This window comes from Aquarana catesbeiana, linkage group LG02 (genome assembly GCF_042186555.1).
Source record: "Aquarana catesbeiana isolate 2022-GZ linkage group LG02, ASM4218655v1, whole genome shotgun sequence".
NCBI classification, from domain to species: Eukaryota; Metazoa; Chordata; class Amphibia; order Anura; family Ranidae; genus Aquarana; species Aquarana catesbeiana.
This window is the reverse complement of record NC_133325.1, coordinates 594,353,151-594,373,515: the sequence shown is the minus strand read 5'-3', so window position 1 is coordinate 594,373,515 and position 20,365 is coordinate 594,353,151. Positions and strand designations below refer to the sequence as shown.

At 41.2% G+C, this 20,365-nt stretch overlaps 1 protein-coding gene across 1 annotated transcript in view; it reads left to right on the top strand.

The window, feature by feature from the left end:
* Nucleotides 1-20,365, top strand: part of LOC141128787 (amine oxidase [flavin-containing] A-like) — a 160,332-nt gene that overhangs the window by 84,551 nt on the left and 55,416 nt on the right. The window contains exons 8-9 of the mRNA XM_073616285.1: nt 5,785-5,944; nt 19,412-19,508. Of these exons, the coding sequence (XP_073472386.1) occupies nt 5,785-5,944; nt 19,412-19,508 (257 nt within the window). The remainder of the gene's footprint in view (nt 1-5,784; nt 5,945-19,411; nt 19,509-20,365) is intronic.

Sequence of the window (20,365 nt, the reverse complement as noted above, 5' to 3'; positions counted from 1 at the left end):
GTACCTGACCCATCCCTCCTGTGATCCATCCATCCTCTCTTGTCCTGTTTGTTTCCCTTCCCAGCTACTGATCTCCTCTTTATGACCCTGGTCTGGCTTGACTACGATTCTGGTACTCCCTTTTGCTACATATGCTGGTTGGTTTATTATCACTGTTTGGTTGTTTGGTTTGTTCACTCTGTATTGGTGGTGTGCATAGGTGTGCGCAGCCTATTGCATTAGGGCGTGCACCCCAAAGCTCAAACACACACTACTCACTACTACTCACATCACTCACCATGTTCATTCAGAAAGGGAAGGGGCTGATAAATACATATTTACCGGCCCCTTCCCTCACTCATTCTAAAACATCTCCGCAGCAACATCCGGCAGGAGAGGAGAGGAGGGAAGCCAGAAGTGCTGCAGAGGGAAGGAGTGGGGAGCCAGGGCAGTAGGGGGAATCTGTGCTGCACAGGGTAATTAGGGTGTGCCTGGGCACACCCGGCACACCCTGTGTGCACGCCTATGGTGGTGTGTTCACATGTATATGCATTTACCTTAATAAACTTACTTTCACCTATTTATGTCTGGTCCACTCTGTCGCAGTCACACAGTTCTGGTCACATCTGGTTTATGACAGTATGGGTGGGGGTGATGGCACAATACCACTCTTTGTTGGATAATATTTGAAGACACATGCGTTCATAATGGGGTTGCAGCATCACCACCACATTGCCCCCTTTATCGGCAGGCTTAATGATAACATTTGATCTATTGCTAAAAGTCTTAAGGCCTTCAGCCTGTAGCTTAGTCAAGTTATTAGTAACAGGGGAGAAGCAAGTATGTTTAATGTCACTGATCGCAGCCATGAGAAATGCCCACACATGTGGGTTTGTAGTCAAATCAGGAAATATCTGCGATTTTAACCTGAAATTTGTGTGGGGTAATTTCAATATGTGGAAGATGTCTGGATGGATCGTCAATGGATGGATCAATGGATGGTCAATGGATGGATCAATGGATGGATGGATAGTCGATACTAGAGTCAGTTTAATTTTCCTCCAAAAGGAGGATAAGGTCCCTGAGTGCTCAAACGTCCTTCATGGTGAAGCCCTTCATATTTTTAGTGAGTTCCTTATCTTTATTGACCCCAATTCTGTCTTTGTCAAAGAGATATTTATAAGTAAGTGTTCTACTAAATAAATATAGGTCTTTAATAGTCTCATATTTATCAATGTTATTGGCTGGACAGAAGCTCAAACCCAGTTTGAGAACCTGGATTTCGCCCTATGTCAAAAAGAGTGGTGTCAAACTAATGACACTCAACTCGGTAGAATCGGAGGTGGAAGCGTATCTGGAGGGGGATCCAATGTCCCCCGTATCACAAAAGGGTCCAGAGTGACTTGTCTCTTGGTAAAAAAACATCCTGCGTGGCAGCCCAGTGGTATTAATGCACAGGGAGGGAATGTTGGGAAATTTCCACCCCTGTGCCTCGTCACCTGTAGTGTATGGTTGGCTATCGCAAGGGGGTCCCCCCGGCCTCTGGGTGGTCTCCTACCCCCAGGAGCATGCACCCATCAGTAGACGAAGCCCCTCCGCGAATGCCATTTTGTGCTTTATCATTTTAGATTGTTTTTTCGCTACAATTTCTTTATTAGGTTTGGTCAGAAAGTCTTTCAACTTCCTATATTTGCTCTCAAAATGTGCATAGTTTTTAACTGTATCATATGTATTATTCAGGATGGTCAGTTCATTACCTAGTTGCTCCATATCTTTCTGGCATTGAATAATCAGTATGCCCATTAATTCCACACTACATTTAGTTAGTGTAGGTTCCCAAGTATCTTTATTCTTGGTATCTAGTATTCTTGGGAAACATTTGAAAAAGATGGATAAATCTGTACTCTTAATCCTAATGGACTGACTTCTTCCTGAATATACTGTTTAAAAAATTCTATATGCCAGTAAAGATTGGACTTCTTTTTGAGAAGACGCTTCAACTTGGTTATGTACTGGTTTAGACTTTTATCGTTCCTACTACTGATATTGGACAGAGTATGTAATTCTGACATATAGCCTGACCATGCTACGCCGACTAAATCCATATTGAATTCCAGTGAATAGTCCCAAAGGGGTTAGCTCATAATGTAAATCATAAACAAACAATTCAAGTATTCAACTACTGTATATATATAACAAAATATAAGGCCACTATACTTTGGGTGCTCCCACCCTAATAGATTGGAACAATTAACTTGATTATGTCACCATGGCATGGCTATCATTGACATAAAAAATTATACACTATGCCTCATCCCCGAGTTTTTGTGTTTCTGATATGGTGCCTACAAAGTCTCATATTTTGTGGTTTCTATTTCTCTTCTGTACAATATAAGAGAGAAAAAAAACAAAAAATAAAACCGCGCTGAAAGGATTAAATGTGTTCAAAAACGTTTTAGCTGCACGAATAAAACACCAATATCTGTGTAAATAAAAGCAAAAAAAAACAAAAAAACGTGTGCTCATATTCAGTGTAACAATATTTGTGCGAAGCAGATCATATTAAACCGAATTTTAAAGTAATGATTAATCAAATTACTATTAATAAATGATGTAAAGTGCAGTGTGTGCTAATGTGTTTAAACCGTGTATTGATAAACAGCTTAAAAATACCTACACAGATTAAACTATAACATTAACTAGTTCTCAAATCTATATAAAAGCTTCTCAGCAGTGAAAAAGGGGCAAAGGGGCCTTTGAAGACGTCAGAGTGTGACGAAACATGTAGGGCGTGGCTACGCATCGTAAGCCTTCCTTCAGTACGCCCCACGATTTGCACGGGTGTCTGTTAGTTTCCTATGCCGGCTATTTTTATTTGTTTTTATACTGTTCACGGAGTTTTGGCTCTGTTGTTTATAGCAAACAATACATTTTAATACCTACTACACCATTGGAGCCCCTTTTCTACTTTTTACCCACCCCCCTCTGGGTTAAGTGGGCTTATCACCCCCCCCGTAGGTGGATGAGTTAGTACACGCCAGGTTGGAGACACAGGATACAGCAAAGGTACTGGACATCACTCACCCACAGTCCCCACAGAGGGCCAAGTCTGCCTGCCTGTATGACCTCGCCAGAAGGGAGGTCTATCATTGAGGGTAAGGGTCCACCTGTTATACCTTTGGAGTCTGTGAGATTTCCGTCCATTTACTTCCTTCCTCTTCATTTCCCTGTGTGGCTTCTCTGACCTGATGGACCGTGGAAGTGTCTCTTTGCCTGCTTGAAGTGGCTTACCATCTATGGAACTTTTCTTCCCGTCATTTATCCTATGGACTACCTATACTATTTTCACTGCTGAGAAGCTTTTATATAGATTTGAGAACTAGTTAATGTTATATTTTAATCTGTGGGGGTATTTTTAAGCTGTTTATTAATACACGGTTTAAACACATTAGCACACACTGCACTTTACATCATTTAATAATAGTAATTTGATTAATGATTACTTTAAAATTCGGTTTAATATGATCTTCTTCGCACAAATATTGTTACACTGAATATGAGCGCACTTTTTTGTTTTATTTCTCTTCTGTATTACTCAGGGATGAGGCATAGTGTATCATTTTTTATGTCCATGATAGCCATGCCATGGTGACATAATCAAGTTAATTGTTCCTAACCAGTAATTCTGTGTTAAAACATTCCTTTGTCACTATACACCCACCTACCTCTGCCCTAAATGAAAGTCTGGTATGTTGCTTGTGAAATGCAAAAAAAATTTTTATAATGTTAATTACCCAATGTGGTATAGAAAGCACATAGTCTAAAAGATGATATTTGCATTTTTAATGTAAGACCAAATAAAACTAAATAACACATAATGTAAATACAATGTACATATTCAATATCCTACAAATCAGAATGAACAGAGTTGTATGCAAAAATTCTGGGAAAAATTGGAAAAGTTTTTTTTTTCCTCCACTTTGCCGTAAAAAAATTAAACATGAATACTTTTTTTTGTTTATGTGAAAGAAAGCCATACCTATCCCAAAAAATGCAATATAACATGTCCTAATGCACTTAAGTATTAGCAGTTTGAACATTGCAAAATGACTTTATTTGCTTTGGTCACAGCGTTATCAAATTGCTCCAGTCAAAAAGGGGTTAAAATCTCCTGTGTTTTTCCTTTTTCTTTTTGTAAAATAATATACCATTTAGAATAGTAAGTTCTTATTATTAGTAATGTCCTTACACTTAAATGAGCTAAGGGAGATCTAGTGCTTGTTGTCTAGGCATATGCTTATTAAATTAAAAGAAAAAAAAGCATTAAAAGTCACTATTGAATTTATTTGAGGTTAGCCATAACTGACCATTTACATTCGGCTCAGAGAAAAAATGTAGGAATGTCAATAGTTCTTGCTGATGATCCCTGGTTAGCCTGTTTGGGGGAAGTTTATTATCCAGAATAGATTTTTGCTATTGTGTCCCCGAGACAGCCAGCTTCGTAACCCCTACCCCCCTAAAAGACCAGTTCTGTTAGTGCAAAGGGTAATGCCTTTAAGTAAATCTAAAACCAAATCATTATAGAGTGGTGAGGGGTTAAAACACCTGTCTGGTGTTGTCTGTGTTCTAGCTGAGGGAGATTTACTCCCTTTTTTTCCCTTGGTGACCACTGTCACAGGGGCTGGAAAAAAGAATTACTGGATATACTCAAGTATAGGTTGATCCGAGTATAAGTCAAGGCCCTAATTTACCACAAAAAAATGGGAAAAACTTATTGACCCGAGTATAAGACGAGGGTGAGAAATGCAGCAGCTACTGTAAGTGGAAAAAGAGGGTCAACAATGCCCATCTGCAGCTGTATACCTCCCTGTGTCCTGTGCATATGTGCATGTGTCATGTGTCCTGTGTATATGTGCATGTGTCATGTGTATATGTGTCATGTGTATATGTGCATGTGTCATGTGTCCTGTGTATATGTGCATGTGTCCTGTACCTGTGTCCTGTGTATATGTGCATGTGTCCTGTGTATGTGTCCTGTGTATGTGTACCTGTGTATGTGTCCTGTGTATGTGTGCATGTGTCTGTGTGCATCCTACCTGTGTCCTGGGCATGCCTCCGTGTGCGGCTCTGCAGCGATCAGTGTTCAAAAGCCGCGCCTCCTCCTCGTCCATGATAGGCAGAAAACTCCATTTCCCAGCAGTCAGCGGTCAGCCTATCACGGACATTCTCTCATCCTCATACCACGGACGAAGATGAGAGAATGTCCGTTATAGGCTGTACACTGACTGCCTATCACAGACGAGGAGGATGCGCGGCTTTTGAACAGTAATTGGCCGCCGAATAGTAATAGCACATCCTGGCCGCCGTCTGCCTGCATGACACGTTGATCATGTAGGCAGACAGAGGTTACTCGAGTATAAGTCGATGGGGGCACTTTCATCCCAAAAAAAGGGCTGAAAATCTCGACTTACTTGAGTATATACGGTAATCCAAAATGTTGAGTTGTCACCAGAAACCAGAACTGTAATAGAAGGGAAATCTTCCAGGGGCAACTGTCTAAGAGGGAATTTATTTCACTTTGGAAAGATCTCCTCTCACTTCCTGTTGTGTCTATGGGACAGGAAGTGAAATTTCCCCAATGGGACACAACTGACAAAAAGACAGGAATTTCACCCATTCCCTACTCTACGTAAGAAGAACAAAAAGGTTACTTTTGGCCTTAGATATTGTTAATAGACCTGCTGAGAGATGTAGGCTTATTTTTGTCTTTTTTTACATTAAAATACCTTCTTTTCTTATATTCAGAGTAAATTTGTCATTAGCGCTATACCACCAGTGTTGAGTACAAAGATTCATTTCACGCCAGAGCTGCCACCAGTCAGAAACCAGTTAATACACCGCCTTCCAATGGGATCTGTTATCAAATGCATGGTTTATTATAAGGAAGCCTTCTGGAGGAAAATGGGTAAGTGATTTATTAAGCAAAATATTATTATTATTAGTAGTATTGAACCAAAATATTACAATATTCATTCATTCATTCAACGCTTTTTTTTCCTAAGGAATGAAATCACATTAAGTACAGTGCCTTGAAAAAGTATTCATACCCTATGAAAGTTTCCACATTTTTTCATGTTAAAACCAAAAACGTAAATGTGTTTTTTTGGGATTTTATGTGATAGACCAACACAAAGTGGCACATAATTGTGAAGTGGAACTTGAAGTGGAAAATGATAAATGTTTTTAAATTAAAAAAAAAAATAAATATGTGAAAAGTGTGGTGTGCATTTGTATTTAGCCCCCCAGAGCTCAAGCTTTGTCAGATTGGATGGCGAGAGTCTGTGAACACCAGTTTTCAAGTCTTGCCATAGAATCTCAATTGGATTTAGGTCTGGACTTTGACTGGGCCATTCTAACACATGAATATGCTTTGATCTAAACCATTCCATTGTAGCTCTGGCTGTATGTTTAGGGTCATTGTCCTGCTGGAAGGTGAACCTCTGCCCCAGTCTCAGGGCTTATAAAGACTCTAACTTCTTCTAGGATTGCCCTGTATTTGGCTCCATCCATCTTCCCATTAACTCTGACCAGCTTCCCTGTCCCTGCTGAAGAAAAGCATCCCCACAACATGATGCTGCCACCACCATGTTTCAGGATGTGAACGGTGTGTTCAGGGTGATGTACAGTGTTAGTTCTCTGCCACACATAGCGTTTTGCTTTTAGGCCAAAAAATTTTTTAAATTTAATTTAAATTTAAATTTTAAATTTTGGTCTTATCTGACCAGAGCACCTTCTTCCACATGTTTGCTGTGTCCTCCACATGGCTTCCCGCAAACTAAAAACATGACTTCTTAAGGCTTTATTTCAACAATGGCTTTCTTTACTTTCAAAGATTTTTATTGATTTTCATAAAAGTAACAGAGCATATTGATGAGATGACATAAAGAACATAAAGAAAACATCCATAGAGACTGACTTAGAGAGTATAACTGGAGCAATAGGTCTGTGACGAGAGAATTGAGGAGCCGTTCTGTAAAACATAGTATTAACTTAGGATGAGGATGACTGAAGGGGGTGACCAAGACCCGTCCACCAACTGCACCTGGAGAGGGAGCTAGCTGTACAGGGGTAGAGCAGCAGGGGCTCCCCCTAGGCCCTATCGTCTGAAGACCAGCCAGCATAATGATCAAGCAAAACAAACAAATTGAGAAACAAGAGATTGTCCTATGCCACTAGTCTGTTTTAGGATTTGAGGAACATAGTAGTGAAAACGTCTCATAGAGAAAGTAATATCATCATGTATCAAGAACAGAACTGCAACACGGGGAAGAGGACCTAGTGGGGTGAAGATAGGGAGGAAAAAAGACCAGGTCCAAAAGAGGAAAGTATGGAAAAAAGAGGTCAGGAAAGAATAACACTTAGGATTTGGAGAAACTAGTGGATTTGTGGATTCCTACATAGTTGGCCCAGGATTCCCAATTCTCCTGGAACTGGTGAGAGGTGTCCAGTAAGGAGCTCACCAATTTCTCTTGTGACATGATCCAGGAGATCTTACGCTTAGCCGCCTGAATGGAGACCTTGTAGAGTTTCCAGGCTTTGGCTATGGAAAGTTTGGTACCTAGGGGGATAAAGAAGATACGTTTTTGAGAGTATCTCGGAACCTTAGGGATATGGAAGTTCAGGAGGGCTGTTGCAGGAGACTCGGGAATCAAGAACTCCGTTACCGTTGGATATTATTTGTAAGATTTTTTTCTAATAACTTCTGATTTTGGGACAGTCCCACCATACGTGTAACATTGTTTCCTTCATTTGACACCCTCGGAAACAGAGAGGGGACACCAAAGGGAAGATAATGGAGAGTTTTGGTCATGTACCATCTCTTGATGACTTTCATAATGGCTTCCGTTAGGGAGGTGTTGAGGATACCCTTATAGGATCTAGAGAAGGCCCTATGCCATGTGTCCAGATCCCATTGTTCCTGAAGTTCAGATTCCCAAGCTAGCATGTAAGGGGGTTTTGATATAGTTTGAGCAAGCGTCGAGTAATTTATGGAATTGCCTCCCCTCTGCTCCACGACTTGACCACACCATTGTTCGTAGGGTGAAAATTGAGGGGGTTAGGTTTCGTCGACCAAATAGAGTGAAGGTAATGAGATATATGCCAGACACCTTCCGAGTCAGATAGATCCAGTTGATTAACACAGTAGGCGAGCGAGATGGGGCCCGCAGAGGTGAAAAAGTCCAATCTGGTACATCCCCTTATGCAGCCACCGCTTGAAGGCCTTAATTTCCATCCCCAGGCTAAAGTCCGGATTATGGAACATGTGAGCCAAGGGCATGCTATCTGATACCAGAGATGGGGACCGCTTGAGCTTATTCCAAAGGGTTACAGCGTGGGAAAGGGAGGGGGATAGAATGGGAGGGCGATTTGAAGGTGGACACCATAGGACAGGGATATGCAATTAGCGGACCTCCAGCTGTTGCAAAACTACAAGTCTCATCATGCCTCTTCCTCTGGGTGTCATGCTTGTGGCTGTCAGAGTCTTGCTATGCCTCATGGGACTTGTAGAGCTGCAAAAGCTGGAGGTCCGTTAATTGCATATCCCTGCCATAGGAGATAGTCTAGGGTGTGCAAGGGAACCACCTGTCTTTCAATGTCTACCCAGTCCAGTTTGACCATCTTAGAGTATACTGTGGATAGCTGAGCAAGTCTTTATGTCTTGGTAATACCAGAGCAGGTTTGGGAGATCCAGTCGACCTCTAGTCCTTAGTCTGAAAAGCGTGTGTCAGGGGGATCGGTGTCCCAACTTACTGCAAACTAATTTAATCATTTTGAAAAGATATAGGAGTCTCGGGAGGAAAGTTATTTTGATGGAGTTAAGTTTGCCTAACCAAGAGAATTCATGTTGGGCCCAGGCTTTAAGGTCTGTTTCTAGTTTCTGGTACATGGGGGGATAGTTAGCAGAATACAGTTGTTCAAACTTGGGAGTGAGGTTTATCCCAGGTACTGAAGGGCGAGTTCAGAGGGTGGTGATAAATGGGGAGTACTCGGAATGGTCAGGGGTGGGTAGTGGAGTCCCCCAGGGTTCTGTTCTGGGACCAATCCTGTTTAATTTGTTCATAAACGACCTGGAGGATGGGGTAAACAATTCAATCTTTGTATTTGCAGGCGATACTAGGCTAAGCAGGGCAATAACTTCTCCGCAGGATGTGGAAACCTTGCAAAAAGATCTGAACATATTAATGGGGTGGGCTGCTACATGGCAAAGGAGGTTCAATGTAGAAAAATTTAAAATAATGCATTTGGGTGGCAAAAATATGAATGCAATCTATACACTGGGGGGAGAACCTCTGGGGGAATCTAGGATGGAAAAGGATCTGGGGGTCCTAGTAGATGATAGGATCAGCAGTGGCATGCAATGCCAAGCTGCTGCTAACAAAGCAAACAGAATATTGGCATGCATTAAAAAGGGGCTTAATTCTCTACAAGACTCTGGTCCGGCCACACCTAGAGTATGCTGTCCAGTTCTCTGCACCAGTCCTCAGGAAGGATGTACTGGAAAATGGAGCGAGTACAAAGAAGGGCAACAAAGCTAATAAAGGGTCTGGAGGATATTAGTTACGAGGAAAGGTTGCGCGCACTGAACTTATTCTCCCTGGAGAAAAGACGCTTGAGAGGGGATATGAGTTCAATATAAAAATACCATACTGGTGACCCCTCAATAGGGATAAAACTTTTTCACAGAAGGGAGTTTAACAAGACTCGTGGCCACTCATTAAAATTTGAAGAAAAGGGTCCTTTACTGTAAGAAAGGCAAGGATGTGGAATTCCCTTCCACAGACGGTGGTCTCAGTGGGGGGCATTGATAGTTTCAATAAACTATTAGATAAGCACCTGAACGACCGCAACGTACAGGAATAGACAATGTAATACTGACATATAATCACACACATAGGTTGGACTTGATGGACTTGTGTCTTTTTTCAACCTCACCTACTATGTAACCTACTATGTGATGGTGGATTTGCTTCATTCAAATTTAAAGGATTCCTTCAACTGAGCCACCAGTGGTGGCTGGAGAGAGACATTAAGTGCTTGTGATTTGGCGTAGTTAATCCGCAGTCCTGAGACCTTGGAAAATTCTTCTAAGAGTTTGCATATGAAAGGAAGGGAGGTGACCCTGGAGGTGATGAAGAGGAGTAGGTCATCCACAAAGAGACCACATTTATGTGTGTTGGGGCCACATTTGACCCCCACTATGTTTGGATTTGTACTGATGGCAAATGCTGGGGATTCTATTGCCATGGCAAAGATTAATTGAGATAATGGGCAGCCTTGGCGAGTGCCTTTCGCTATTTTAATGGGATCTGAGTAGAGGCCCTGTAGGCGAATCCTAGCTTTTGGCATAGAATATAATGCCTTGAGAAGGTCTGTAAAATGAGGGTCAAATCCCCAGTTAGGGGAAACAGATAGGGCCAAAAGACAGAATCAAATGCTTTTCGAAGATCCAACGACAGTAACATACTGGCTTGTTTCGTACAATCATCCCAACTGGATTGTAAGAGGGAGACGATGTCTACTGCTCTCCTAATTTGGTCTGGGCCCTGTCTTGCTGGGATAAACCCCACCTGATCTTTATGAATGTATGCTCCTATAAAGGAAGCAAGGCGATCGGCCATGACTTTAGTCATGATCTTTAAATCAGTATTGATCAGGGATATTGGTCTGTAATTGCTCACCTCACCCGGATCTTAATCTGGTTTTGGGATGGCGGTTATAAACGCTGAGTTTAACTGTGTGTCAAGAGGGTCACCTTTGGTTTTGGTGTTAAGAAATTTAACCATGTAGGGTGCTACAGTTGTCGCAAAGGCTTTGTAGTAGGGAATTGAAAACCCGTCTAGTCCCGGGACTGAGTTTTTCTTAAAATTTTTAATCACCTCTAACACCTCCTCTGTAGAGAAGGGGGCTTTGAGTCTGTCTCTATGTTCTGCTGCCAAAGTGGGGATGGGGAGATTATCAAGAAAGCTAGAGATATCCGAAGGACTTTCAGCTTGCTATACACTGTATAGGTTCTCATGGAACTTGTGAAGGGCTTGCATTATACTCAAGGAGTAAGTGCGGGCACAAGGTGTAAGCCTGGATGCCAGTAGGGAGTCTGTCTTGTCTTTTTGATGATAATATCTCGCCCCACTCCATCTAATGCTTGTGGCTACATTGTCTGTCAGTGCCAGGTTCAGTTCCAGTCGGGCAGCATTTAGAAGGGAGGTGGGGACTTGAGATGGGTCTTTCTTGTATTCTACCTGGAGAGAGGAGAAATTCTTCTCCATTATAGTGGCTTTATGCGCCGCCTATAAAGTTTCCGCTGAAACACCGTTCAACGCCTTTTCTATTCAGTTTTACTGATGGGGTAATTTAGGATGGCTTCATTAAGTCTCCAGTGGGGAAAGTTAGGTTGGGGGGATCGGTTACGAATTGTAATAAAGACCTTGGAGTGGTCTGACCAGACCGTGTCTGTAATATGTGCTCTAAGCACTGAGGGGATTAAAGTGCTGGAGACCAGGAGGTGGTCAATCCTGGCGTAGGATTGGTGTGAATGGGAGAAGTGCGTATAGTCTTTTTTTGTGGGGTTCAATTCTCTCCAGATACCAGTGAAACCAGCTGAAAGATCATTTTGCCAATCTTGGAACTACTCCTGATTAGGCAAATAATTTGAACATTGGGAGGTTTAGCTTTGTGGATCTCTGTTAGTGGATCTCTGCAGCTCCTTCAGAGTTACCATGAGCCTCTTGGCTGCTTCTCTGATTAATGCTCTCCTTGCCCAGCCAGTCAAACCCTTTCCATTTTCAGATTATGGATTGAACAGTGCTCTGTGAGATGTGCAAAGCTTGGAATATTTTTTTATAACTTAACCCTTTATATTTAAACTTCTCCACAACTTTATCCCTGACCTGTCTGGTGTGTTTCTTGGCCTTCATGATGCTGTTTGTTCACTAAGGTTCTCTAACAAACCTCTAAGGGCTTCACAGAACAGCTGTATTTATACTGAGATTAAATTACACACGTGGACTCTGTTTACTAATGGGGTGACTTCTGAAGGCAATTAGTTTCATTCGATTTTAATTAGGGGTATCAGAGTAAAGGGGTCTGAATACAAATGCATGCCACACTTTTCAGATATTTATTTGTAAAAACATTTGTAAACCAATTATCATTTTCCTTCCACTTCACAATTATGTGCCACCTTGTGTTGGTCTATCACATACAATCCCAATAAAATACAGTTAAGTTTTTGGTTGTAACATGACAAAATGTGGAAAATTTCAAGGGATATGAATACTTTGTCAAGGCATATATATCACAATGTAACATTTTCTGTGTTCTAACAATATAAATTACCTTTTTGTTATAATAATAAATGTAGTTTTTTGGTTTTTTTTATCAATTGTCTGGCTTCTGTCAACAATCAACAAATTTAATTACATTTGCTGGTTTTCCTTCCCCATCTGTCAACAGTTTCAACTTCATTCTAGTCATAGACATTTGATGGTGGTAAATCTAACACCTTTTATTACATGTCAGTAGGATATTAGATAAAATACTTACAGATCCTTTTTCCTGCAAAATAAATGTATCCAGTGACAGAAACTGAAGGGCTATTGACCTGGAATAAATATGAAGTATGATGAAATGTCTGAAAAAAAAACTATACAGGCGGTCCCCGGGTTACAAACAAGATACGGTCTGTAGGTTTGTTCTTAAGTTGAATTTGTTTGTCGGAACAGGTACATTTTTTTATGTGTAGCTCCAGCCAAAAAAATAATTTTTATGTTTTTTGGATAGCATAGGGAAGGGTTAACACCCTTGTTACGTTTGTTTTGCTATCTGTGCCTCAATTTCTGTCCCAATGACATTTGGATTTTAAAAAATTTGGGTCGTTGTGGAAACAAGGATTGGTGATACAGCTCCAGTGGAGACACCCTTTTCCCATGATAACTCTTACAAGAGTTATTTTCCCTTCCTAGGGATAGATTTCTTCTCACGTCCTGTTGTCTCCCTCTGTTTCTAAGTAGGAGTCGTTTGTAAGTCAGATGTTTGTAACCCGGGACCACCTGTATCTGCATTTGTGTTGTAGGTCAATAATTCTAGGGGTTGATTTACTAAAACTGGAGAGTGCAAACTCTGGTGCACCTGTGCATGGTAGCCAATCAGCTTCTAAGTTCAGCTTGTTCAATTAGGCTTTGGGAGAAAAATCTGGAAGCTGATTGGTTTCTATGCAGAGCTGCACCTGATTTTTGCACTCTCCAGCTTTAGTAAATAAACCCCTAAGATTTAAAGCAAAAGCATCAGCATGACAGATGGGCCAGTAGGATTTTCATAAAGAAAGATCAACAATGACAGCCTCCATATTTTTTTTCATGACAGATTTCCTTTAACCACTTCAAAGATTTGGCTGCTCAATGACCAGGCCATTTTTTGCAATACGGCACTGTGTCGCTTTAACTGACAATTGCACAGTCGTGCGACGTTGTATCCAAACAAAATTAACGTCCTTTTTTCCCCACAAATAGAGCTTTCTTTTGGTGGTATTTGATCACCTCTGCGGTTTTTATTTTTTGCGCCTATAAACAAACAAAAGAGTGACAATTTTGAAAAAAAAAAACACAAAATCTTTTACTTTTTCCTATAATAAATATCCCACATTTTTTATCAATTTTTTTTTTCTCTGCTTAGGCCGATATATATTCTTCTACATATTTTTGGTAAAAAAAAAAAAAAATCGCAAAAAAAAGCATATATATTGATTGGTTTGCGCAAAAGTTATAGCATCTACAAAATAGGGGATAGTTTTATGTCATTTTTATTATTATTTATTTTTTTACTTTCAGCGATTTTTATTGGGACCGCGATATTTCGGCGGACAAATTGGACACTTTTGACAAATTTTTGGGACTATTGACAACTATACAGCGACCACTGCTATAAAAATGCACTGATTACTGTATTTATGTCACTGGCAGGGAAGGGGTTAACACTAGGGGGCAGTCAAGGGGTTAACTGTGCTCCCTAGGTGTGTTCTAACTGTAGGGGGGATGGGACTGTCTAGGAGAAGAGAGGTCGGTCTTCATACTTAGTATGAACACGCGATCTGTCTCTACACCCCTGAAAGAACCGGGATCTGTGTGTTTACACACGCCCGCCGGGCACTCGCATCGGCTTTGGGCACATGCTATGGGCACACGCCCGCACCTCCGGTGGTGCGCGCGTGTCCCTAGTGTCCAAAAAGCGAAGCGTTGCAAGGTAACGCCATTTTGCCCAGCCGTGCCATTTTGACGCAGTAAAACAGTGGCGGCTGGTCGGCAAGCGATTAAACTAACTACATTTTAAGGGAACTGTGCATAATATAGAAGCCTGGATACTTTAGGAAACAGCTTATCTTACCTTTTTTCAAATGCTCCCCTAACTTTAATTTCTGGACTGTAAAAGAGATAACAAATTAAGTGAAGCAGCTTACACCCTACACTCTGAATTTGGTCACCTGTAGGTGAACATCAAAGAGCACTGGCTTTTATATTAAATATAATAAGAGCTACTAGAAATACAGGTGGTCCCCTAGTTACAAACATCTAACTTACAAACGACTCCTACTTACAAACAGAAGGAGACAACAGGAAGTGAGAGCAAATCTACCCCTAGGAAGAGAAATTTACTCCTGTAAGAGTTATTATGGGAAAAAGGTGTCTCCACTGATGCTTTATCACCAATCCTAGTTTCCACAACCTCACAAATTTTTCAAAATCCAATTGTCATTGGGACAGAAAGTGAGGTGAAATTTTCTGAACAGGGGCACAGACAGCAAAACAAACGTTACAGGGGTGTTAACCCTTCTTTATGTTATCCAAACAGTTTAAAAATATTTTTTTTTGGCTGGAGTTACAATAAAAAATGTTCCTGTTCCGACTTACAAACAGATTCAACTTAAGAACAAACCTAAAGACCCTATCTTGTTTGTAACCCGGGGACCGCTTGTAATCATAGCACCATCATACTCCACAGTATTATTTTATTTTCCACAGAAACTAAAATATTCTGCTATGCTCCCAAAAAGTTTTCAGTCTATTGTCCCTAGTGCAAACATAAGTACACATAAAGGCTGATTTTGGGTGTAAACCATGTGTGTGGTTGTGCATAAGCACAAAGAGGAAACCCACATACTTACAGAGTGAACTTATAAATTCTATGCAACTTGTGTGCTTCATGAAAACAAAACTCAGAATCTGACCTCTGCATACTGCCTACTTATAATTTTCTGTACTTCACCTGTAAAAAAAAAAAAAAAGAAATATAGCAGAAAACCATGGCACTCACAGGTGCTGTGTTCCATTTGTTGATAAGAGCCAAACAATGAGTTTTTTGGTAGAAACTATCTGGCTTGTTCAGGCATCCTTAATTCATTTAGAGGAATGATACTGCTATCTACAGTGAGATAGGTCTTATCTCATTTTCTGACACTTGGCTTCACTGTGCAGTGTAATCAGAAGGTAACAGTAGTTGACACTATATCCCCTCAATCACATTTATAGCTGTTCCAATATTTGTATCAAATGTTTTTTTTTTTTCTGAAATTATCACCTTTTCCTGAATGTGGAGTCACTTGATGCAACTATCACAGAAGATTAGATTAGGCTTTACATAGACCCTGATTTAAGAATACAGCAAAATGCATAAGAGATGGTTGGCATATCCTTGTCTTCCCAAGAGGGGAGTATGTTCTGACAGCTCTCTTTCAGGGTGGAGTAAATGTCAGATTCCGAACATGCTTGTGAACCTCACCCTCAATGTATCATTGGATTAAGCATTAAATTTACTTAATTTTCAGGGCATACAACTATTAGACAGTTTATTAATGGCTTTCAAAGAGAATATTGATGCAGTACATACCACCTCTTCTGCCCCTACACTCAATCCAATTTAGTTCTGCTGCTGAATAGGGATGAGCCCGATGTTTGAGTCGAACGTAAGTTCAACTCGAACAACGGGTGTTCACCTGTTCACCGAACAGCGAACATTATGCGGTGTTCGCGGCAAATTCGAAAGTCTATGGGACACTAAAATGAAAAACCAACATTCATTTTAAAGGCTTATATGCAAGTTTTATTATAATAAAAAGTGTTTGGGGACCCGGGTCCTGCCCCAGGGAACATGTATCAATGCAAAAAAAAGTTTTAAAAATGTCAGGTTTTCAGGAGCAGTGATTTTATTAATGCTTAAAGTGAAACAATAAAAATGAAATATTCCTTTAACCACTTCGGCCCTGGAAGGATTTACCCCCTTCCTGACGAGACCGCTTTTTGCGATTCGGCACTGCGTCGCTTTAACTGACAATTGCGCGGTCATGCGACGTTGTACCCAAACAAAATTGACTTGCTTTTTCTTCCACAAATAGAGCTTTCTTTTGGTGGTATTTGATCGCCTCTGTGGTTTTTATTTTTTGCGCCATAAAAAAAAAAAAGCGACACTTTTGAAAAAAAAAGCAATATTTTTTACTTTTTGCTATAATAAATATCCCCCAAAAATATATAAAAAAAACTATTTTTTTCCTCAGTTTAGGCTGATATGTATTCTTCTACATATTTTTGTTAAAAAAAAATCGCAATAAGCGTATATTGATTGGTTTGTGCAAAATTTATAGTGTCTACAAAATAGGGGTAGATTTATAGCATTTTTATTATTATTTTTTTTTATTAGTAATGGCGGCGATTTGCGATTTTTATCGGGACTGCGACATTATGGTGGACAGATCGGACACTTTTGACACTATTTTGGGACCATTGTCATTTATATAGCATAAAAATGCATTGATTACTGTGTAAATGACACTGGCAGTGAAGGGGTTAACCACTAGAGGGCGGTGAAGGGGTTAAGTGTGTCCTAGGGAGTGATTCTAATGGCGGGGGAGGGGCTACACCTCACATTACAGCGATCGCTGCACTCGAAGACAGAGAGCAGTGATCTCTGTCCTGTCACTAGGCAGAATGGGGAAATGCTTTGTTTACAAAAGCATCTCCCCGTTCTACCTCTCCATGACATGATCACAGGCACACGGCGGACATCAAGTCTGCGAAACCTGCGGTCACGATTACGGAGACCTCTGCGCACTCACGCGCAGCACCGCTTTTTATAGGGGACGTACCTGTACGCCCTTTTGCCTACCAGTGTCAGTCTGACAACGTAAATCAGCATGCGCTGGTCGGCAAGTGATTAAATATCGTGCCTGGGGGGTGTCTATAGTATGTGTATAGTACCGTGTTTATAACAGTACCACAGCAAAATGACGTTTCTAAAGGAAAAAAAGTCATTTAAAACTGATCGCAGCTGTAATGAATTGTCGGGTCTCGGCAATACTGTATAAATAAAACTTATTGAAAAAACGGTATAGGTCGTTTTTTCGGCATGGGTCAGGCCCTTCAGGTCTGGTATGGATTTTAAGGGGAACACTGCTCCAAAATAAAAAAAATGGCATAGGGGTCCCCCGAAATCCATACCAGACCCTTATCCGAGTACGCAACCTGGCAGGCCGCAGGAAAAGAGGGGGGGACGAGAGAGTGGCCCTCCCTCCTGAACCATACCAGGCCACATGCCCTCAACATGGGGAGGCTGCTTTGGAGTAGCCCCCCCAAAGCACCTTGTCCCCACCGGGCAAGGGTTGTGGGGGTCTGCGGGAGGGGGGCTTATCGGAATCTGAAAGCCCCCTTTAACAAGGGGACCCCCAGATCCCAGCCCCCCATGTAAATTGGAAATGGGTACATTGTACTCCTGCCAATTCACACAAAAAAAGTGTCAAAAATAGTAAAAATGACAAGAGACACTTTGGGACAAGTCCTTTATTAACAAAAAATATATATAAATGTCCCGCAATGTAAATCCATCTCACGCCACCCGACGGACCGAAAAAAGAAAAAAAAATGCAACAGCTCCGCCTCCATGGCCGAGTGATGCTTCTTCTCGTTGACAGCTGTTATATAGCTGAGGGAGGACCATTCGGTGATGTAAACAGGTGACCCCGCCCTCCTCTGATGTCACGTGGCGTCAGAGGGGGGCTGGGTCATCCGTTTACATCACCAGGTGGCCCCGTCCTCAGCTATATAACAGCTGTCATTGAGAAGAAGCATCACTTGGCGGGAGCCTCCCATGGAGGCGGAGCTGTTGCAGCTTTTTTTTTTCTTTTTTCGGTCCGTCGGGCGGCATGAGATGGATTTACATTGCGGGACATTTTTTTATTTTTTTTTAAAGAACTTGTCCCAAAGTGTCTCTTGTCATTTTTACTATTTTTGACACTTTTTTTGGGAATTGGCAGGGGTACAATGTACCCGTTTCCAATTCACATGGGGGTGGCCGGGATCTGGGGGTCCCCTTGTTAAAGGGGGCTTCCAGATTCCTATAAGCCCTTCGCCCGCAGACCCCACAACCACCGGGCAAGGGTTGTGGGGATGAGGCCCTTGTCCCCATCAACATGGGGACAAGGTGCTTTGGGGGGCTACTCCAAAGCACCCTCCCCATGTTGAGGACACGTGGTCTGGTATGGTTCAGGAGTGGGGGCTCTCTTGCCCCCCCTCTTTTCTTGCAGCCTGCCAGGTTGCATGCTCGGATAATGGTCTGATTTTGGTGGGCCCTACACCATTTTTTAAAAAAAATTGGCACAGGGTTCCCCTTATTATCCATACCAGACCTAAAGGGCCTGGTATGGATTTTGGGGGGACCCCCACGCATTTTTTTACATTTTGGTTCGGGGTTCCCCTTAATATTCATACCAGACCCAAAGGGCCTGGTAATGGACTTGGGGGAGGAATCCATGCCGTTTTTTTTCAATGAGTTTTATCTATATTGCCGAGACCCAACAATTCATTACAGCCGCGATCAGTTTTAAATTACTTTTTTTCCTTTAGAAATGTCATTTTGCTGTCGTACTGTTCTAAACATGGGAAAACTGCACCACTTTACAGGCATACTATAGACACCCCCAGGCACAATATTTAAAAGAATATTTAATTTTTATTGTTTCACTTTAAGCATTATTAAAATCACTGCTCCTGAAAAAAAACTTCAGTTTTTAAAACTTTTCTTTGCATTGATACATGTCCCCTGGGACAGGATCCAGGTTCCCAAATAATTTTTATGGCAAAAACTTGCATATAAGCCTTTAAAATGAGCACTTTTGAGTTTTCATGTTCGTGTCCCATAGACTTTAACGGTGTTCATGTATTCGTCCGAATTTGCGAACCGAACCAGAGGGTGTTCGGCTCATCCTTACTGCTGAATGCACCCAACTGTCTAGAAGTTTTGTTACTGCACCCATGTTACGTGACTTTATATCAAAGTTTCTGTGTTTGTGTTTAGAATTATTAGTAATAATATGTACTACTCCGTTTATTAGGGTTATGTGGATGTTTGATGATCGAAGAAGAAGAAACACCAATTGGATTCACCTTGGATGACACCAAACCGGATGGTTCTGTACCAGCCATCATAGGGTAATATAAAAAATAGGTTATAAATGCCAAACACGTTTTTTCACATCATTTTATTTACAGTTGAACATTAGACAAAAAAATTTCATGGAAATATATACTTCAATAGCCAAAAAGTATATAAATTCACTTTGTGTTACTAAATGCCTTTGTAAACCCAGATACTTTGTAAAAGGTATTTGTAATATTGTTACTGTGCTACACATAGCCTTTATGCATAGCAGAACTGTGTGTGATGCCGAACAAGTCCACCCACTACATGCTGTTGCCGAAAACTACAAGGAGTGGATACAAGACCTGCACAATGAGAAATAGCCGCTGTGACTGGTCTTTATTAAAGGAAACTCATGTACAGAGTTAAAGAACAGGTATTGTTTCTCTCTGGATTACTGTACAAATCTGAAAGAAATACACAAAGAATACCAAGACTCAAGTGAGAATGCACACAGCTTTTTGTATTTAGAAAATATTGTGTACCCTTGGTATCAGCTTTAAGAACACATTAGTTATTTAATTGTAAATCATTTCTGTACCAACTTCCATGAAGGTATATGAGCAGCAAATATTTAAAGAGAAGTATGTGAATTAGAAAAAAACATTTATACTAACCTAGGTGGATGAAGCATCAGTCCGATGCTGCATATGTCCCCCGCCGCCTCTGCACTGAGAACTGAGAAATAAAAGATTGTTGATTGCTCAGCTCTCAGCATTCTGTGAGCAGAGAGCCAGGTACTGTCAGTCTCCAGCTCTCTACTCTGGAACCCCCTGCACTCACTGGAGCACTGGACTGTGGAGGGGGCGAGCGGTGCTACCTCAGGCTCTCAGGGGCTTGCTGAGAGGCTGAGCCAACTGTTGGTCCA